At 39.7% G+C, this 22,481-nt stretch overlaps 1 protein-coding gene across 5 annotated transcripts in view; it reads left to right on the top strand.

The window, feature by feature from the left end:
* The window catches only part of ARMH3 (armadillo like helical domain containing 3), a 183,590-nt gene that overhangs the window by 14,429 nt on the left and 146,680 nt on the right, over positions 1-22,481 (top strand). For 3 of the 5 annotated variants that reach the window (XR_011997554.1, XM_025992590.2, XM_025992596.2), the window contains exons 2-12: positions 270-382; positions 4,045-4,101; positions 4,246-4,392; positions 7,497-7,604; positions 12,917-13,009; positions 13,773-13,847; positions 13,955-14,041; positions 18,123-18,179; positions 19,274-19,317; positions 20,401-20,461; positions 22,046-22,092. Coding sequence is in view for 4 of the 5 variants with exons in the window: in XM_025992590.2 (XP_025848375.1) it covers positions 281-382; positions 4,045-4,101; positions 4,246-4,392; positions 7,497-7,604; positions 12,917-13,009; positions 13,773-13,847; positions 13,955-14,041; positions 18,123-18,179; positions 19,274-19,317; positions 20,401-20,461; positions 22,046-22,092 (878 nt within the window). In the remaining variant the exon portion in view is untranslated. The remainder of the gene's footprint in view (positions 1-269; positions 383-4,044; positions 4,102-4,245; positions 4,393-7,496; positions 7,605-12,916; positions 13,010-13,772; positions 13,848-13,954; positions 14,042-18,122; positions 18,180-19,273; positions 19,318-20,400; positions 20,462-22,045; positions 22,093-22,481) is intronic. The other 2 variants (XM_025992611.2, XM_072739827.1) reach the window with 1 other exon arrangement.

The raw sequence follows: 22,481 nt of genomic DNA, 5'->3' as shown, positions 1-22,481 counted from the left end.
ACACTTTCCTTCTTGGTTTTGGATCTGTTGTAAGCCTTGTCCACTGGCATGTTTTAAAGATGTAAAATGTGTTTTGCTGTAGGCCAAGTAATGATTTAAGCCTTGAAGTTACCTGCTCAGGGGATTGGGTGTTGGACAGATGCACAAGATCTATTACATGATTGTTTATCATTTTTTCTTCTAAAAAATTTCCCATTGAGAGCTCTTCAACAGACTATCCAGTATCTTGGAGAGCATTTATAGCATTGACTGTGGCTTTCTTTTCACAGATTCTCTAACCATGGCACAGGTGGAAAAACGAGGGGGTTTGCTCCGGAAATCTTCAGCCTCCAAAAAACCACTGAAGGAAAAAGTGGTGCTGATGTATGATGAGATCTTTATGGTAAGGCCTGGAGCTCTGACAGTTACACACAGCTTGACTTTGTAGTTTCTTATTCTAAAATGAGAAATAAGCTCACCCCTGCCTGCTACCTTTCAGTTCTTCAGAGGGAGAAAAAGAGAGTAAGGGTGAGAGTGAGAATGAGCGCTCTTGTGTTAGAAATTATGACCATGTGTTAATTCATATAGATTGTTGTTATGTTGTTCTTATAGATTGTTGCAGTAAAACAATTGAAAGGAGGGAGGAAAGCTTGAGAAGCTTTTTTTTTCCTGAATATCTTTAAGAAAGACTTGTCTTCAGTATGATCCAATGTAAGGACTCTTTTATCCTAGATGTCCCTTGAAGTTCCTTTTGGCCCTAGAATTCTATGATTTAAAAATTTTTAAAAGATGAAGTATTAACAACTCAAGTTGTTAGTGGACAGAACAATTGCTTAATCTATCACATTCTCCAACTATATAATATAACTGGTGAATTCCTAGTGATTGGATGGGGGATTTCTTTGGGTCTTCATAACTGCTCATTGACCATGGTCCAAGCCTTTGTTGTGAAGTCTGCCCTATTAGGGGAGATTAGAGTAATTACATACCCTGAAGGGGTACTTGCCTTCTGAAATTCTGATCATAAATAGTACACATAAAACAGAATAATACTTATATAAATATGAGTTATTACCAGGCAGCCCCGGTGGCCCAGCAGTTTAGCGCCACCTTCAGCCCAGGGTGTGATCCTGGAGACCCGGGATTGAGTCCCATGTTGGGCTCCCTGCGTGGAGCCTGCTTCTCCCTCTGCCTGTGTCTCTGCCTCTCCCTCTCCCTCTGTGTCTGTCATGAATTAAAAAAAAAAAAAAAAAAAGTTATTACCTTGTTTTGAATTTCTACTATGTGCCTGGTGTCTAAGTGCGTCACTAAGTACATTAACTCTGACAAGAATGATGCAAGAGTGCCATGTTTTCACATGTGCCATGTAAAAGAGCAGTTTACAGATGAGGAAACTGGGGATCATAGTTGGAAGGTGATGGAGTCATGGTTTCAACCCTAGTGTTTGACTCCAGGGCCCTTACTTGTTCAACTTTGCCACACGGCCCATAATAAATAATGCAATCAAGTAAAACCTTTACCTCTTGGCAAGCCTTAGAGATAGAGTTTGAAATGCAAAAATTTAATACAGAATTGCACAGGTCAATACAGATGATTATACAGAGAAAATGAGTGAGAACTTGGAACCTATTAGGGCTCTTTCTGTATTAGGTAAGTTTGATATACATAGCACTATTGATTGAGTGAGCTTTGAGGATGGGAAGTGCCAATTCCATGAGTAGTCTGAATTTCTTTTTTTTTTTTTAATTTTTAAAAGATTTTTATTTATTTATTCATGAGAGACACAGAAAGAGAGGCAGAGACACAGGCAGAGGGAGAAGCAGGCCCCATGCAAGGAGCCCGATGTGAGGCTCGATCCCGGGTCCTCAGGATCATGCCATGGGCAGAAGGCGGTGTTAAGCCTCTGAGCCATCCGGGCTGCCCGAGTAGTCTGCATTTCATATATAAATTAAAAAATGACATTATAGAATTATGAGAGTCAAGGGGTACCTGGGTGGCACAGTCAATTAAACATCTGACTCTTGGTTTTGGTTTAGATTGTGATCTTGGGATCGTGAGATTGAGCCCCACATCAGGCTCTGTGCTTAGCCTGGAGTCTACTTAAGATTTTCCCTCTCCCCCTCCCCTTCCTCCTGTGCTTGCTCTCTCTCTCTCTCTCAAAGAAATTAAAAAAAAAAAAAAAAAGTGTGAGAGTCAAAGTGTGAGTGTGACCCCTCCTCGGAGAAAAGGATAGAAAAAAATCACTAAAGGAGCACCTTACAAAAAGGCCAGAAATGTTACATCTCTGTGTTATTCTCAGTTAAAAATCCAGAAGAGATTCCTAGTATACTATTCTTATTAGATCCGGAGTTCTTGACTAATAAAGATATTAGTTCTTGGTAATAATTTTAAAAGGTCAACTTAAGGGTGATAGTGGGTGATTGACTTACTGGTTTTATGCCATTAGCTTTCCTCTAAAGTAGGAGTTCTCTTTTTCTTATTTTGCTCTTTAGAATTTGTTTGAAAATTATTGCTAAAAAAATTTGGATTTTAGCACTGTAATTTTGTTAGCATTTTTGGATCAATTTGAATTAAGGAAAGGGCATATTAAAAGCTCTGTACGGGGACACCTGGGTGGTTCAGTAGGTTAAGTGTCTGCCTTTGGCTCCAGTCATGATCTCAGGGTCCTGGGATCAAGCCCCACATAGAACCCCCAGCTCAGCAGGGAGCCTGCTTCTCCTTCTCCCTCCTGCTTCTGCTTTCTCCCTCACTCTTTCTCTCTCAAGTAAATAAATAAAATCTTAAAAAAAAAAAAAAGCTCCATACAGAGAGCTAAATGCATACAGGAGGGCAAGCAGCAGCAGTCAACACAGGATGTTGTAAAACTATGGCAGTATTACTTATGTGGTCTAGGTTCTGGCTCCTGTACCAGTGTATGTAATGCTTTGTGGATTCTCTTTCCTAAAAGGAGGATGCAAATAACATTTACCATATCTGGCTTTCTGGGCCATTGTATTTCATGTATGTGAAAGGGCTTTGAAGACTGTATAGATGTGATGAGGACATATAATGTGACTGTCTTATTAAGATGGTTAGTTTCACTTCTTGCTAGTAGAGAAGATTTGAGGGAGATTCTCTGAGCCATTATTTAACTTTTGGCACAGGGAATATGTATCTATGTACAGTGTCTATCATTTGGGGGAAAAAACTTTTTTTTTTAAGATTTTATTTATTCATGAAAGACACAGAGAGAGAGAGAGAGAGAGAAAGAGAGAGAGAGAGAGAGGCAGAGACACAGGCAGAGAGAGAAGCAGACTCCATGCAGGGTGCCTGATGTGGGACTTGATCCCGGGACTCCAGGATCACGCCCTGGGCTGAAGGCAGGCGCCTAACCGCTGAGCCACCCAGGGGTCCCATTTTGGGGAAAAAACTTAAAATTATTGTTCCCTGTTATAATAGTATAGAATGACTAAGGATTTTCAAAGCTAATTTTGAAAGGTCAAGTTGATTATGTGTAAGTGACCCTTTCAGATGTATTCTTTCTTTTTTTTAAGATTATTTATTTATTTGAGAGAGAGAGAGAGCAAGAGAGTGAGAGTATACAGACACACACACACACACGCACACACACACACACATGAGCTGGTGGAGGGGCAAAGAGAGAATCCCAAGCAGACTCCCGACTCAGTGCAGAACCTAAGGCAGGGCTCAATCCCACGACCCTGAGATTGACCTGGGCCGAAACCAAGAGTTGGATTTGGATGCTCAACCAGCTGAGCTGCCCAATTGCCCTCTTTCAGATGTATTCTTTTTTTTTTTAGATGTATTCTTATCTTTTTTTTTTTAAAGATTTTTTTTTAAAGATTTATTTATTCATGAAAGACACACAGAGAGAGAGGCAGAGACAGAGGCAGAGGGAGAAGCAGGCATCATGCAGGGAGCCCGATGTGGGACTCAATCCCCAGGATCACGCCCTGGGCTGAAGGCGGCGCTAAACCACTGAGCCATCCTGGCTGCCCTTTTAGATGTATTCTTAATGCTCGGTGTTAACTGGGGATATTGAACCTTGTTATTTTCTGGTTTCAGACAGAGGATCCCAGTAAGTGCAGTCCTCGATTTTGGGAGGAACTCTTCCTTATGAAGGTAAACCTGATGCTATTTCTGGATTTTCCTGGTAACTGAAATTGCCTTCTTATATGTTCTAGGCACTATACTAAAGGTGCTCATGTTAAATACAATTCACTAAAACTGTTACTAAAAATAGCATCTTCACTGTTTCCTTGGTAGGTGAATTTGGAGTATCTAGAAGGCAAGCTGGAATCTCTTGATGGTGAGGAGTTAATGAAGATCAAGGATAACATTAATTGCTTATTTCAACACTGTATCCAGGCTCTGGGAGAGGAACATCCAATTCGAGTTGTCAATGCATTACAGGTACAAGATTGGGAGACTGGGGAAGTCTTGTTTTTGGAAAGGGATTGTAACACATATGTTGGGACTTGAGGAACCTAGAATTGCACTTAGGTGTGAAGAGTTTTTTTTCTCCTTTAAATAATAAACATTTATGCCATGTTTGTTTAGGCATCTTCCTGGTTAAACAAATTGACTTTCTTTTTAAAGAGATTTTATTTATTTATTTGAGAGAGAAAGAGCACAAGCAGGGGGAGGGGTAGAGAGTGAAGTAGACTTCACACTGAGCAGGGAGCCTAGTGCAGGGCTCGATCCCAGGACCCTGGGATCATGACCTGAGCCAAAGGCAGACACTTAACTGACTGAACCACCCAAGTGCCCCACAAATTGACCTTTATACTAGTAATCTTGTCTACTTGTATAATTTGATCTAATGCCAAGGCAGATTGACAGAATTTTTGTGATTACTTGAGGAAAGGAAGAGATAGAAGGGAAGCTATGAGGCAGGGATAGTTAGTCTGCAACAAAAATCAGAAGAAGCTCTTAATATAGTATTTTCTCACTAGATCAGAATTTCTTTTTAAGAGTTTATTTACTTATTTATGAGAGACACAGAGAGAGGCAGAGACAGGATAAGCAGTTCCATGCAAGGAGCCCAATATGGGACTTAATCCCAGGACTCTGGGATCATGCCCTGAGCCGAAGGCAGATGCTGAACTGTTGCGCCACCCAGGCGTCCATAGATCATAAGTTTTTTTTTAAAAATATTTTACTTATTTATTCAAAAGATACACAGAGAGAGGCAGAGACATAGGTAGAGGGAGAAGCAGGCTCCATACAGGAAGTCCGATGTGGGACTGGATCCCGGGTCTCCAGGATCATGCCCTGAGCCAAAGGCAGATGCTCAACCGCTGAGCCACCCAGGTATTCCTAGATCAGAAGTTCTTAATATGAGGTTTCAGAGGGTCCTTGACTTCCCAAAGTTATATGTAATATTTTATGTGCATGTGTACATTTTTTCTGGAAAGAGAGTGTTCGTCAGATTTTCAAAAGGGTCTGTAACTTAGAAAACATTAAGAATCATTATTCTTAGTGGCATGATCACTAAATAATTATTTCTTGAATGACTGTTATGTGCCAAGTCCTGGGTTGATAGGGATACATTTTAAGCTTCTTGAGAGGAAAGACTTTGGTAGTTTCATTCAGTACTTTGTTTCTAGTATAAAGGACAGTGCCTGGTAAATACTCAGCACTTTATTAGAAATAATTTTTTAAAAAAGATTTTATTTATTTATGCATGAGAGAGAGATAGAGAGAGAGAGACACAGGCAGAGGGAGAATCAGGCTCCATGCAGGGAGCCCGACGTGGGACTCAATCCTGGGTCTCCAGGATCACGCCCTAGGCCGAAGGTGGCGCTAAACCACTGAGCCATGCGGGCTGCCCCTTAGAAGTAAATTTTTATTGAATGAATGATGGGCAAAATTTCTATAGTTTATAATCCAGTAGTTCCATTGTAGCTGAGATCAGGCTGAATAGCTAGGGCAGTGATTGACGAGCTTACACTATGAAGAATCTATGACAACATAAAAGATTTTATCAGAACTTTTGATAGATTGGGTTTAAGTTTTTAATTTAAATAGTTGGGTAACTCACTTCATGAGCCCCGGCTTTCTCATCTGTAGATGGTAGAAGTTGCCTCTTGAACTGATGTCCCAGAAAGAAGGACCATGTTTATCCTGTAATTGTGTTAACTTTGACACAATAAACTCTGTATTTTGGGCATCACAGTTGTAGGGGCTCACTGAAAGCTGAAATGAAAGTTGGGAATTGTATTTCCTGTAATTGCAGTGGCTCACTGGGGAGGGGGCATGGACAGTAAACTGCTTTTAGTTCAGTAAAAATAAATAGACATTAAGCCACTCGGTGACCCATAAAAATATAGTACATTATTATAATGGCTGAGACTTGTAGAGCTCTTACAAAGTTTTAGGCACTACTCTTGGAGCATTAACAAAGTTCTAGGGACTGTTCCAAGTGCTTTACAGTGTTAATTCACATAGTTCTCACAACATCCCTATGAGATGGATGCTATTATTGTCATTTCCATTTGATGGATGAAAAAACTGAGGCACTGAGAAGTTAACTAATTTGTCCAGGTTTACACAGCTAGTCAGTAGTAGATGGGGATTGTAAAGAATTTAAGTTTTTGGTTTTTTTTTTTAATTTTTAATTTTTATTTATTTATGATAGTCACAGAGAGAGAGAGAGAGAGACGCAGAGACACAGGCAGAGGGAGAAGCAGGCTCCATGCACCGGGAGCCTGATGTGGGATTCGATCCCGGGTCTCCAGGATCGCGCCCTGGGCCAAAGGCAGGCGCCAAACCGCTGCGCCACCCAGGGATCCCAAGAATTTAAGTTTTGAAGCAACTGATTGTTACCATATGACTGAAATAACTTTTGTAATATTAAAAAATACTAAAAATTATAAGTTATAATGTAAATACTAGAGTTAATTTTAAATAAAGGAAAGCTCCACCAATTCCATGACTCAAATTTAAAAACTACTTTTATTTTTGAATTCACCTTCCAGTCTTTGCAGTGCAATTTTTAAAAAGAGGATGACGGCCAAAAAACAGCAAAAAAAAAAAAAAAAAAAAAAAAAGAGGATCAGCAAAAGAAAGAGAATGACAACAGTTTCGATTGCTGTTCCTCTTTTATTTATTTTTTATTTTTTATTTTTTTCCTCTTTTATTTTTTTTAAGATTTTATTTATTTATTCTTGACAGAGAGAGAGGGGGGGGGAGGGAGAGGGAGACAGGCAGAGGGAGAAGCAGGCTTTGTGGGGGGAGCCTGACATGGGACTCCATCCCGGGTCCCCAGGATCACACCCTGGGCTGAAGGCGGCGCTAAACTGCTGGGCCACCGGGCTGCCCGCTGTTCTTTTAATTTCTGGATTTTGCACATAATAGGACTCAGACTGTTTTGGAGCTGACAGTGGTAGAGCAATTGAATGTCAGCTGTGTAAGGAGGAGGTTCTTAGGTTGCAGGGTGAGGCGACAGATCAAGTGCCCTTCATGTTTTGAGATTTCCTCTTTTTTTACAAAAGAATTCTTTCTCATCTCTGCAGACCTTATGTGCACTCATTCGAGGAGTCCATCAAAAGAATAAGTCTACCTCTGGTTTTGACATTATCAACATGCTGATGGGCTTTGACAAGGCAGAGTTGTGCATGAAGGTGAGGCATAAGTTGCAGATGTGCCTGTGAATGGCTGCTTCTGACAGCTGTTCATGGATACCATCTGCAGACAGTTAATGTACTAGAAGATTTGTGCTCAGGTAAATATGAATGGTTGAATTTGTTCTTGAATTTGAATATTTTTGTTTTACAGATTTGGTTTGTCTGAATAAAGGAAAAGTTGAAAATCAGATTTGAATTGAAGTATCCTTCCCTTGCAGGATAAAGACCAGGATAAAGACTTAGCAGTTTATTTTATGACTTAGATCATGTGCTCATATATTCTTAAAAACACTTATGAAATCAAATAAAATATAACAAGGATAATATACAAGGGTAGCTTTTCTAAACTTAAGGTTTTTTGTTTTTGTTTTGTTTTGTTTTAAGATTTTATTTATTCATTTGAGAGAGACAGAGAGAGAATGAACGGGGGGGGGGGGGGGGGGGGAGGGAGAGGGAGAAGCAGACTCCCTGCTGAGCAGGGAGCCCGACATGGGGCTCAATCCTGGGATCCTGAGGTCATGACTTGAGCCGAAGGCAGACACTCAACTAACTGAGCTGGACAGGCACCCCTAAACTTAACTTTTCTTATTTAACACAATGACTTTATCAGAATTTTTATTTCTACTATTTGACACTTTTTAAAAAGAACAGGTTTATTGAGAGATAATTCACATATGCAGTTCACCCCCTTTTTAAAAAAAATATTTTATTTATTTATTCATGAGAGACACAGAGAGAGAGGCAGAGACACAGGCAGAGAGAGGAGAAGCAGGCTCCATGCAGGGAGCCCGATGTGGGACTTGATTTCAAGACTCCAGGATCATGCCCTGAGCCAAAGGCAGGACACTCAACCACTGAACCACCCAGGCGTCCCGCAGTTCACCCTTTTAAAGTGTAATAATTCAGTGGGTTTCTTTTTGTTTTTTTTTTTCTTAAGATTTTATTTATTTACAATTAAAATTCTTTTTAAAGATTTTATTCATTCATGAGAGACACAGAGAGAAAGAGGCAGAGACACAGGCAGAGGGAGAAGCTCCCTCCATGCAGGGAGCCCGATTCAGGACTCGATCCTGGGACTCCGGGATCACACCCTGGGCTGAAGGCAGGCGCTAAACTGCTGAGCCACCCAGGGGTCCCTATTTTTATTTTTTAAAGATTTTATTTATTTATTCACAAGAGGCAGAGACACAGGCAGAGAGAGGAGAAGCCGGGTCCATGCAGGGAGCCCAATATGGGACTTGATCTTGGAACTCCAGGATCACTCCCTAAGCTGAAGGCAAATGCTTAGCTGCTGAGCCACCCAGGTGACCCAAGATTTTAAGTAATCTCTATACCCAATGTGGGGCTTAAACTCACAACCCTGAGATCAAGAGTCTCATGCTCCAGTGACTGAGCTAGCCAGGCACCCTGATTCAGTGGTTTTTAGTATATTCACGGAATTGTACAACCATCACCACTGTTAATTTTGGAACATTTTTATCACTCTAAAAACATGTACCCATTAGCAGTCATTCCCCATTCCCCCTTCTTTCCAGCACCTGGCAACCATTAAGTTGCTTTATGTTTCTCTTGGTTTACCTATACAGGACAACTCATATAAATGGAATTGTATGTGGTCTTCTGTGTCTGGCTTCTTGCACTTAGCATGATGTTTTCAATTCATCCATGTTATAGCATATATCAGTACTTCATTCCTTTTTTTACTGATTAATATTTTCATTGTATGAATGCACTGCATCATTTTATTTGTTTATTTTTAAAAGATTTCATTTATTTATTGAGAGAGAATGAGCGAGAGAGGGAGAGAGAGAGAGAGAAAACACAAGCAAAGAGGGGCAGAGAGAGAGGGAGAAGCAGTCTCCCTGCTGATCAGGGAGCCCAACATGGGGCTTGATCCTGGGGTTCCAGGATTATGACCATAGCCGAAGGCAGATGCTCAACTTACTGAGCCACCCAGGTGCCCGTATACCACATCATTTTATTCATTCATCAGTTGATAGATATGTGGGATATTTCAGCATTCTGGCTATTATAAATAATGCTGCTGTAAACATTCATGAACAAGTTTTTGCGTGGATGTAAGTTTTCAGTTCTCTTAGGGATGTACTTAGGAGGAAGATTGCTGGGTCATCTAGTAACTCTATGTTTAACATTTCAAGGAACTTCCAAACTGTTTTCCAAAGTTGCTATACCATTTTACATTGCCATCAGCAACATATGAGGGTTCTTTCTAATTTCTTCACATCTTCGTCAACAGTTGTTTTTGTCGATCTTTAATATATATATTTTTGGAGAAATGTCTATTCACATCCTTTTCCCATTTCTAGATTGAGTTATTTGTCTTTCTATTGTTGAGTTGTAAGAATTCTTTATATATTTTGGATATAAGTCCCTTGCTAGATATCTGATTTATAGTGTTTGACATTATCTTGAATGAAGGTTATTTATAATACGAACTTTGAAGAATTCATCTTCTGTCACTCACTAAATTTAAAATAATCTATTTGACAAAGAAGCCTTGTAGTGATGTTTTTTTTAAGTTATGAATATACAGTTATAAAGACATGAAGACTTAGTACCTGGAGTTAGTTTTTTTTTTTTTAAGATTTTATTTATTTTTTCATGAGAGACACACAGAGAGAGGCAGAGACATAGGAGAGAGAAGCAGGCTCCTTGTAGGGAGCCTGATGTGGGACTCGATCCTGGGATGAGATCATGCCCTGAGCCAAAGGTAGATGCTCAACTGCTGAGCTACCCAGGCGTCCCAAGAAGTTAGTTATTAATTTTCTCCTACAGAGCTCCCATGTACACACGTATATACGCATATACATACATATATATATATATAGATATAGTGGTAAAATCCCAGATCTCACTCATTCTCATAGTTCTCACTATTGCCTATATGCTGCTGATTACTAAGTCTCTATTTTTAGCTTTAACATCCTGTCATGAGACTCAGAGTTGTATACTCTAACCAGTTGCTGAAGATATCCACTCACATATCCCTAAAGTACCTCTTGCTTGACATCTACAAAATGTTTTCCCTTCATCTGTTTTTTTTTTTTTTTTTCATTCATTCCCCATCAGAATGGGCTCACCTGTTGTCTCAGTCACTCAGACCAAAAACTTGGAAGTCATTCTGGACTCTTTCCCCTTATCTTTCATATCCAGATAATCACCAAGATCAGCTAATTTTGCCTCAGTTCATATTTCTCATACCTGTTTTTCCTTTTTTCCTCCTACTGCCAATGTTCCCATTATCTCTTACCTGAACTATTGCAGTGATGCCTTCATTCATTCTTTTGACAAAGTTGGTTAGGCTCTGCTGTGCCGGGCATTGGGGATATAGAGGCAAATAAGACATGGCAACTTGCTCAGAAAATAGGTAGATTAGTCTTCATTTGTCTCCTTCCTTTCAGGCTTACCATCTTTAAATCTGTCATCCACACTGATACCACAGTAATATATCTTACACTCAAATCTTTCTTGCTTAAAACCCTTCATTAGTTTCCCTTCACTAACAGGATAAAGACCAGCTCCCTAGGTAGCCTTGTACAGCTTTCATGATCAGCTCCCTGTTTATTCTCCAGTCTCCTCTCTTACCACTGTGCCTCACTCTGTACTTCCATAATAATAAGCTACTTTTTTTTTTAAAGATTTTATGTATTTATTCATGAGAGACAGAGAGAGAGGCAGAGACACAGGCAGAGGGAGAAGCAGGCTCCATGCAGGAAGCCCAATGTGGGACTTGATTCTGGGTCTCCAGGATCACACCCTGAGCTGAAGGCAGTGCTAAACTGCTGAGCCACCCGGGCTGCCCATAATAAACTACTTGTATTCCAACTCCACACCCAGGTCCATGTAGTTCCTCATGTGTCATTGAGCATGCTATTGCCTGTCTAGAATTCTTTTCTTACTCAAGTTTTAATTCCTACTGATTTTTCAAAATATAACCCAACCCTGAGGAGTCCTGGAATACTCAGGACTGAGCCTGGGTTGCTCAGTGGTTGAGCATCTGCCTTTGGCTCAGGTTGTGATCCCGGGGTCCAGGGATGGGGTCCCGCATCAGGATCCTCGTGGGGAGCCTGCTTCTCCCTCTGCCTATGTCTCTGCCTTTCTCATAAATAAATAAAATATTTTAAAAAGTAATTCCTCTTCTCTATGTATATTTCTGTCATAGTAACCATTAAGTTAAAACTATTTGTTTATTTTTCTCTTCCAGTAGACTAAAAATGCCTTGAGAGCAAGGGTCATTTTTTTCTTGAATTCTTTGAAAGCACAGTGTTTAGCACAGAGTAGGCCCTCACTATGTGTTTGTTGAAATAGCTTATTTTGAAGCTTCATTGAGCTTCCAGCATGCTAAATCCTATTCTTCATTCATTCTCCTCCATTAAATGTAAAATATTTCTTTTCTTGTTCTTCTGCTATAGTGTGTGAGGGTTTCATCTTTTGATTAGTTTGGGTCTGATATCTTATTGTTAGTACAAGTGATATACTCCAATCACATTTTCTAGTGGAATCGGCCAGAGTGGAAATAGCTATCTTGGTAGGTAGCATATATGAACTGTGATAGCTGGTAGTGGTATTGTGTCTTTGTTGTTTGTTTAGTGTACCTGCATCAAAGTAGATATACTTTACCTACAATTATTTAATCATTATTAATCTTTAACTTAACCACTTATTTTTCTTAATTTAATTGACTTAATTTTATTTAATTAGTTTATTTTCTTTATTATTCAACCATTAGCCTTTTATTTTTAAAATTTATTATTATTTTTAAAATTTTTACTTATTTATTCATGAGAGACACACACAGAGAGAGGCAGAGACATAGGCAGAGGGAGAAGCAGGCTTCATGCAGGAAGCCTGATGTGGGACTTGATCCTAGGGCTCTGGGATCATGCCCTGAGCCAAAGGCAGATGCTCAACCCCTGAGCAACCCAGGCATCCCTATCATTATTAGCCTTTTAACAATTTACCTCATTTTTTTTTTTTTTAATTTACCTCATTTTAATCTAAAAGTTTATATGAGGATGAGAGACTGCAAATACTTATTTGGTAAAGTAGTGAATTCTTCATTGTTCTGTGCAGTTGTTCTAAAGCATTTTTCCCCAAATAGCTATACTTTGAAGTCTTCCTTTTCTGTGTCTAATCATGCAAGGCCTAGACCTAAGGGGACGATATAGTTGCTTCATTGTATATTATACACGTGCCCCTGTGTTATATAACCCAGAGTTGGACAGAGACACAGTAGAGATATTTGGTATATTTGGTATATTTTAATACTTAACGGATCTCTTTCTCAGAACTTGATGGAGAGTTTGGATTCATTGCTTTGTGCAGAAGGTTCTGAAAGTCTGAAGAGTTTATGTCTGAAACTTCTCCTTTGCTTAGTGACTGTAAGTGACCCATCTATATGTTTCTCTATCAAGGGTATTATCAACAGCAGGGGCAAACTTATTTGAATACTTGAGCCTAAAGTTAGAAAGGAAAAGAGAAAAAAATTCTCTGCCGGGGATCATATCACTCCATTGCATATGAATGTATAGAAGGAAGTGAGTTGAATGGGCTTTCACTTCCTGGAAGCTGCTCTTTGGAGCAACTGCTGGCATTTTTAGCCTGCAGGATACTTGATATTTATCACTTTAGAGGTACCACTCTTGGAGATTTCTTGTCTTCTGGATCATCACAGATTTCCTCTTCTCACTAGGTCTGATTTGGAAACAGTTTTTGTGACTCTGAATATTTTTATTTGTTCTGATTTTGATATAACTGGAAGCTGACCTATATTGTTTAGTGGGAGAAGAGTGGGGGGTGTTGTTCATTTACTTCAGGTGGTTCTCTTTCCCTGCCATCACTCAGAGATTTCTGGATCTTAAACTTCTTTCTCTGGGTTTGAAAATGAAACCCAAGAAACTGTTAAGTAAATGCTTACGTGAGGGTGTGAGAGAAATTCAGAGATTTGGGAAGTTTTAGTTTGCTAACTTCTTGTCTAGTGTCTGCCTACTCAGGCTCTGGTAGCTTCAGGGTTGCTTTTTAAAGGTATACTAAGTAGTAGTATGTTTTAACATTTCTGATTCTCTTCGATGGTAGGGGTGGAGATATATTTGAGATAGCAGAGTGCCTCACTATAGACTTTAAAAACCCTTTTATTGCATTCAGGTGACAGATAACATCAGCCAGAACACTATCCTAGAGTATGTAATGATCAACAGTATATTTGAAGCAATTTTACAGGTAGGTCACCTCTTTCTCTTTTGGATAAACCATGTCCTTAAATCTTCTCTGTCTGCATTCCTAGGAATTAGGAATTGGCACTTATGTACTTCTGGTTCATGTTACAGATACTGTCTCATCCCCCAAGTCGCAGGGAGCATGGGTATGATGCTGTTGTCCTCTTGGCTTTGTTGGTGAACTATAGGAAATATGAGGTAAGTGGGCCCCTTAATGGACAGTTCTAATCTTTCTATAATTTTCCTAAATGTTGCCACTCCCAGGGCACTTTGTTATTTTGTTTAATGTAGAAGACGTGTTCTTAGTAAATGGTATATAGATTACTTTTAACCAGATTCTAAAACTTCTATATTAAATGCATGGGGCAGAGGATATGGTCATTTAGAGGAATCCTGTGGTGCAACTTCTAATTAAGTAGGTAACTATCCCTTAATATAGTAGTTCCCAAACCTAGCTTATTAAAATCACCTAGGACCTTTTCAAGAAGAAAAAAAACTTCTGGGCTTTACTCTTGATACACTGAGTGGGAACTGGGAATCCGGTTTTGTTTTTTTCTTTTTAATTCCCCTGTTGGGTATGATGATTAGCCAGAATTGGGAACCACTGACGTAATGCATCTGTTTTTGAAAGATTGGAATTTTGTATATTGGATTTCCATGATGCGATCCACTTGTGTAAGTACCACTGTTGGTCTGGGAACTCTTTCTGATTTATTTATTTTTTATTTTTTTTTTTAATATTTTATTTATTTATTCATGAGATACAGAGAGAGGCAGAGACACAGGCAGAGGGAGAAGCAGGCTCCATGCAGGGAGCCCGATGTGGGAATTAATCCTGGGACTCCAGGATCAAGCCCTGGGCCAAAGGCAGGTGCTAAACCGCTGAGCCACCCAGGGATCCCCTCTTTCTGATTTAAATGGAAAATTGAAGACAGAGCCTTACCCCTGTCAATTCTAGAGTTCTCTTTGTTCCCAAATTAATCAGGGAAAGATTTATAGGTTTTGGAGATGAAGAGCAGAGCTCAGAGACTTATACTTGGTTTCATGCCTCTATGTGATTCTTCTCAAAAGGCAGAATGTACAGAAAAGGAATGCCCTTAGGGAAGACCAGGGGCCTCATTGGGGCCTATTTGGAGGAATAGGGAACATTTGGCACTGAGTGCTGGACAATACGAATACTTTACTGAACCCAGAAATCAGGAGCTGCATTGAGACAACCTGACTTTCTTCACTTAGCATATAGCAGTGCTATGAGAAATGGGCTGGCTGGAGGGAGGCTTTTCAGTTCTGAGCTTCTGGATCTTCACTTAGTGCTTTTTTTTCTTTTTTAAAGATTTTTTATATTTAAGTAATCTCTACACCCAACATTGGGCTCAGACTCACAACCTCAAGATCAAGAGTTACATGCTTCACTGACTGAGCCAGCCGGGTACCCCCACTTAGTGGTATTGGAGATGGTTCCTAGTGAGGTTGAGAGTGATGGGTAACACAAAGCCTAGAGCCTATTCTAGGCTTTAAGGAGAATACAGTAGAGGGGAGGCTGTGAGAAATATTTAAAAAGGGATTGGAATATGTAGAGCAAAGTTAATGTGTTACAATTCCCAGGAGCTGACTGCTTTCATTGTAGTAGAGGAACTGACAAATAGTGTGTAGAGTGATTAATAAATATGTAATTTATCACCAACACCTGTTTTACTGGTGAACTGAAGGGGTTGACATGTTAGCCATTTTGATCTCTGTCATGTGTAATATAGCCTCTGAGGCCTTATTACAACAGCAACAAAAACAGCTGAGGAAAAATGCTGAAGATAGTTAATGGAAGTTGAGTTATATGTGATAGGAAAGTGTCATCATCAGTAATGAGTGTTTTCAGAACGTTCTGCTGGTTGCAGGCCACTCAGAGGCAATGGCTTGGCTTCTCTAAATGTGAACTGAACCCTGGCTCAGCCCAGTAGGGCTCTCTGAAATGTCAGCCTGAAAAATTGGATATGGCCAAGGAACTAGAGAAAATCATATTTCTGGAGCAAGGTATGCATCTCCAGTCTGTCAGAAGCCACGGGAGAATTAATATAGTAGTCAAGGGCAAGCAGGCGGGCATAATTTATCTCGGCTTTGCAGCTTTTGATATAAGTCACTCACCAGAAACCATTAAGGAAGCCTAGTGACCATGGAGCAGGAAGGTTTTGACAGGAACGTGAGGAATTCCAGATGAACATAGCAAAACCAAAAGCTGGTGAAATTTTATGCAAACTAGTATGAGAGGGTGTATGCTGGGCAGAATAGCATTCTAGCTCCCACCACAATCTATCCCATGATGGATGGGGAAAGTTATAACCTTTCTAGTGAGGTGCGAAGGTGCCAGAGAGGCTGAGTGCCCCCCTAATCACAGGGAAGGCAAGTAAGGTGTTGAACTTTACACCTTAGAGTGTAAAGTGATAGAAAAGATTGTTTTCTTTTTCTTTTTCTTTTTCTTTTTCTTTTTCTTTTTCTTTTTCTTTTTTTTTTTTTGACTAAAGAGCTTTCTTCAAATGTAATAAAAATGTTAATGGAGAAAATATATAGCTACCAATCATTGAGCCCTTACTGTCTGTCAGATACTATGCTAAGGATTTTATTTTTATTCATTTGATAGAACACAAGCAGGGGGAGCTGCAGGCAGAGGGAACCTGATGTGGGGCTCCATCCCAGGGCCCTAGGATCATGACCCGAACTCAAGGCAGATACTTAACTGAGCTACCCTGGCATTCCTGTGCTAAGGATTTTATATGTCTTACTTCATTTAAGTCTCAAGAAACCCCAAAAAGAAAATATCCCCATTTTACACATGAGGAAGTTGAACTTAGGTTAATAAATATGCCTATCTTGTCACAATTAGTAAGTAGAGGGGCTAGAACTTGCTTTTAGCCACCTTCCCCTTTTCCTCAAAGGTTCTAAAGCATAGACTGTTCTTATTAATCAGATAATCCTCATTATTACCTAAAACAGTGGACTTTTGGGAAGGTGAGTAATAAGGACTTAAAAATTTATGCCAAGAAACAGTGGCCTGCTCCTTCTGTTGTTGTTCTCTTCATCATGACATCTCCAGGTCAGTCTACTGTTGATTTTCTTTTCTAAGGATCCACTTTCATTGGATCTTGTCTGTTACATCAGCAGGATATAACTGCTGGTTATAAGAAGCAGTGTGGAGAGCCTTCCTCTGTCAGATCAAGTGACAAACAGAGTGGGTTTTACTCCTTGGATTGTGTTGTAGAAAACCTTATAAACACTTGGGCTGTTAAGAAAGCAAAGTTGTCTCTTTTTCTACTCCCAGTTGACATTCAAAAGTTACCCTCAGAAACTTGATTAAATAAGGTCTGTGTGTGTGGGGGGGAGTGTTTCTAAGTCTCAGTAATGAGTTTTCTTGGTTGCTGTAAAAACTACCAATATTGTTCCTTGCTTCCCTTGGGTTAGAATTGGTGCCTGAACTAGATGAGGTTCATATCACATGTATGGGATATTTTCAAGGTGAGTAGGTCATTGCTTCTCATCCCACTGGTAGGAGATGGCCCAGCTGCTTAATGAGTTTAAATATATGTCCATTTCCATATGCTGCCCAGCTGAGTCTGGAAAAACTCAAGAAATCTTCCAATGCTATAAGTGATAGGATCATCATTAAATCCCAGTGTTCTGACCAGATTGTAGTTTGGGTAATTACATCCTTTTTTTCAGTTCCCCTGCAGTGTTATTTGGGTATTGGATCCATAAATGGCCTCTCTGGCTGTTAAGCAGCTGCCACTTTCCACCCCCAAGGTGGCTTTGTTCTATGGGTGGGTGAATCAGTCCTTGCATATAGTTTGTGGAATGGTTAAGGAACCTTTGGGATGAGACTGTAAGTTAGCAACTTATAAATTTGTGCCTTATGGCAAAGAAACTTTTATGTTCCCCCCAAGACTGCTGTCCCTGTGGACTCAGATTATTGGCAGGATAGGACAAAGTGAGTTTTGTGGAGTGTTCACTTCTTAGAAATAAATGGAAAGATGGGAGAAGTAGCAGACACAGGCCTGGGCTGATACAGCCTAGAGGAAAATGGAGGTAGAACAGAACTGGAGTGTGTGTGTGTTTGGTGATTGAGAGATTTACTGGAAATGGAGGGAGTTAGTAGGCAGGATGGGTTGGATGTGGGGATTAGGAGCATCACCTCAGAGAGAGGGTCTTATAGAAGCATTTTTGTTACAACTTTTTAAAATAGCTTATGGTTTCTGAACTAAGTCACACTTACCTTGAGTCTCTTGTTGAACAGTCTGTGAATCCTTATATTGTGAAGCTGTCTATCGTGGATGATGAAGCTACACTTAATGTGAGTATATAGATCCTTGTGTATTGTTTTGATTGCTGACTTGTTTTAATTACTGGCCTTTCAGTGGATATTTAAGAACAGAGAGCAGAGAGCTATTGCATTAATTTCATCTGGCTATAAAGAGGGAATTGGTATTTTGTTTGACTATCATTGTGACCTTGTTGTCTTTTATCTTCTTGTCATGGAAGGAAGGTTTGAGGGGACATTTGTTGTTTAATCATGATGAAATGTTTGGTTATATTTTGTATTATAGTGTGCTGAGGTTGATGATCCTGCAGATTCAGTGAGTTATATTCCCAAGAATAGGAATAGGCATAGATGATGTATCAAATCAGCATGATGTACACTTTAAATATCTTACAATTTTATGTCAGTTATACCTCAATAAAGCAGAAATTAAAAACAAAACCAAACCAACAAAACAAACTAGATGATAAACTAATGGGAGATCCCTTCTTCCAGATGGCATTTACAGCCTGACATAGTGAAGCTGGAACATGGAAGATGATCTATATATCTGCTACATATGTCCTAGAAAGTTTGGGAAATATCTGATCTCTGAGTAAGGGAGGAAGACAATGACCAGGTGTCTGGCATCTTGCCTTCTTCATGCTTCTAATTTCCCTTATGAAAAAAAAGCATACATGATTCATTCTTCTGGCCTTAATTGATCTTTGTGTCATATTTAGCAGATTCTAAAGGGAAAGTTGATAAGTTACTTTAACATTTATTGCTTCTTCCTGTTACCTTCCTGTTTTCCCATTGCCTGAAAGAGTGATTTGTCTCTATGCACCTTCATTTAGTGTGAGACTCATTGTCACTCTTACTGTGACTGTTTAAGAGACATGTGAGAGCTTTTTGTTTTTTGTTTGACGATTCTAACTTAGTTTTCTCTTTTGAGGTAAAAATGATCCCAGTGAAATTGTCAGTGACCTGGGCTGGTCCATTTCACCCCTCTTTCTTGTTACTCTATTGAGTAACATTAAGATAGTTAAATCAGGAAAATCTGGACACTGGGGCTGTAATTAGTGTTTTCCCTGGCCTGGCATTGCCACCAGCCCCTTATTTCACCTGTGCTGTTTTTTTCTTCCTAGGGAATGGGGCTTGTGATTGCTCAGGCTTTATCTGAGTACAACAGGTGAGTCCACTGCTCCAGAAGAGAAGGGTCTCATTTTCATTTGAATTGGTTGAGTAGAAAACAGATTTGGCTCCTGTGGTTGGGCGAACTTCCCTTACCTATTCTAGAAGGATATTTTAGGTTTAGCGTCTGGTAGACGTGTTTGCTCTAGCTCAGCTTGATGGTTTTAGCAGGGATTGTGTCTGATACCAGGGGAAAAGTAGCCACTAGGTTTGTGTCCATCTTTTCTTTAAGCTATTAGGTACATTCTTTTGCAACCTTTGGTATTTTATTGCAGAACATTTTAACTAGTTTTTCAACCACAAGCAGCCTCTTCATTTAGCCCCATGTATCCTACAAATATAATTTTCTATGTAGAAAAGGTTGCAAAGCACTACATTTTGTACACTTAAAAGATTAAACAGAAAGAGAAAAACATACTGAATTAGCCCTAGTTTGATGGATGCTTCTTTTTCATCAGGGATCAACTGCAACTTCCCAGTGTCCCTGTCTTTTCTGGGGGCTCTCTTCATTGATGCTTGCTTTCCTTCTTGCTTTAAATGAGAACGGTATCTGGTATACAGTGAATGGAAACCAGAATTTTTCCCAATCCTGGCAAGGGCCAGGCAGTATCTTGCTTGCTCCTCTCCAGACTTTGCTCACACACAATTGGATGTGGAATTTCAAATCTGCCCCATCTCCACAAATAGTTCAGCTCACAGATTTCCCTCCTCTTCCTTCAAAAACAAACAAGATTTTCAATGTTACAGCCTTAAAGTAATTTCACTGTTACACTTTTCAAGTAATAGTCTGTTTGGGAAATAACTGGATCAGCCATATGTTAGAGCAGTTTCACACGTTTGCAGCTTACTTTCTGAATCTCTCCCAAAGTAGCCAGGCATTTTGATACACGCTGCCTCAAGAGCAGATGCATGCCTCTTAGTTTGCAGGGGAAACTGCAGTGGCTGGCTAGATTGTTATAGTACTTTTGTTTTCTGGAGCCAGTGAATTCTATGAGTGCCCTGCCCTGATTACCTAGAGTGCCATGGACAAAGACATACTTGATAAATAATACTAAAGTTGAATTTAGTTATTTTTGTTCAGGCAGTATAAAGACAAGGAAGAAGAACACCAGAGTGGTTTTTTCTCTGCTTTAACAAATATGGTAAGTCCAACTTGTTATTTCTGTCCTGCTCAGGAATGTAAGCGGTCTGCAGGGGTAGACAAATTTGGACTCAGAAGTTCAAATGTTTGAGATGATGGCATGATGAGGAGAGAGTATCTCAGAGAAGATTTTTCTTTTTTTTTAAAGCTGTATCTCTTATATTGATTTCCAAACCCAAGTGAGATGGGGAAAAGAGAGCTTTGATTGCTCTGGGACTGAGTTTTTCAAATTAATTGATTCAGTTTTTTAAAGGCTAAAAAAGGTTACATGTTAAACCACACTTTTGTCTCATGAAGAGCTGGCTATGTTTGAAGACTGATCCTGAAGAATATTGAAAACAATAGTTTAGATCTGAGCATAGCTCTAAGTTCTTGGTTGACAGCAGACACTGGCCACCTGGTTCCTCATAGCTGGTCCTGTGGTCTAGTGATTGATGCAATAGATTTGAGCCACTCCTCTAAAGATTTAATGGACTGAGAGGTCTGTAGTTTAGGAAAGTTATTGATCCACTATGTAAGACTCCTGAACAAGGTTTCTCACCCTGACACAGTAGGCATTTTGGGCCAGGTAACCTGGGACTAATTTTTAAGAGATAAAGCTAATAGTTCTTAGAATCTAGGCAGATTCAGAAAGTCTTTTTTTCTTGGACATTAGTATTCAAGTAATCAGCTATAGGGCAAGACAGTTTTTGAGTTCATTGCAAAAAACAGCCATCCCTCTACCCCCCCAAAAGACAATTATCCTCCCCAATGCCTATGTCTTCTTCCTTTCGTTCGCAGAGCTTACTCTGAGAAAAGGATTTGATAAGCTTTTTAACTCTGAAGCATAAATGAGTAAAGTCTCTCAGAGGTCAGAGCCATATGAATGCTATGTTGGTATTTGGTTAAATAAATTAGATATAATTATACTGCCCCCAGGGATCCTTTCCTTTTGGCCAGGAAGAAGAAGTTTTGTATTAACAAGGAGGTTCCAGCTGCATAGTTTGGGGCATCAGTAGGCAGATGGAAAGATATTTTTACCTTTCCAGGGATGGGCATCTTCGTGCCTCTGATATCACACATATTGGAGGCAGCCTAATCCATTTGCTTATTTGACTGACCTGCCTATGACACAAACTAAAGATTTTGTGATCTAAAAGGTCTCACGTAGACATTTCTGGTCTGAAACTCAAATATTCCCCCAAAGACAGTCTTGTGTTGGATGAAATCAGTGTGGGTTTCTGACTTGAAATAAGCAACTTTCAGCAAAGATGCAGAGTAATGAGGAGGTCTAGATTAACATTTATTTGCTGTTAGTGGTTACTAACACATTGAAAAAGAGAGCTGGACAAAAGTCCTGATGTTTCTTCTTTAAGGCCCTTTAAGGAAAGACAGATTAGTAGAGTTCTCATTATTTCATTTAATTACTTGTGAGTCTTTGAAGATCTTGAAAGTGGGCTGTATGATGGGTGGGCCAAAGTTCCAAGTTCCCTCAGCCTGCACACAGCTTATTTGCTTATTTTTTTCACTGACTAAAGGCTTCCTGGCACAGAGCTCCTCTCACATTCCCCTGCTATAAGTATGCAATTCCTCTTTTCTTCCACAGGTAGGCAGCATGTTCATAGCAGATGCCCATGAAAAAATCTCAGTGCAGTAAGTGCCTGACATTCTTTTGTGCGGTGACTTGAACTTTAGTGTGGGTTCTCTGGCTGGATATGAGAGGGAAACATTACCTCTTGCTAATCTTTTACAGATTCAAACTTTTATGGTGATTTATCAAATGTTTCTTGGGCTTTAAACGATAATGGACCCTTAGAAACCACTACTGTGGTCATGTCTCTTGAGCCCTAAGAAGCTGATAAGTGGTTCCCAGCCCTCTCTGGAATGAAATGAAAGAGGGCTGGGTGTCTGAGCCAGTTAAGGATTTAACTGGATTGGGGTGGAAAAGTGAGAGGGAAAATAGGGAAATGAAGTAGATAAGAACTAGTCCTAAAGAATTAAAGTTAAGGCCCTTACTCCTCTTTATATAAACACAATGATGA

Source organism: Vulpes vulpes, chromosome 15 (genome assembly GCF_048418805.1).
Source record: "Vulpes vulpes isolate BD-2025 chromosome 15, VulVul3, whole genome shotgun sequence".
NCBI classification, from domain to species: Eukaryota; Metazoa; Chordata; class Mammalia; order Carnivora; family Canidae; genus Vulpes; species Vulpes vulpes.
The sequence above is the reverse complement of the archived record's forward strand: the minus strand, read 5'-3'. Positions and strand labels throughout refer to the sequence as shown.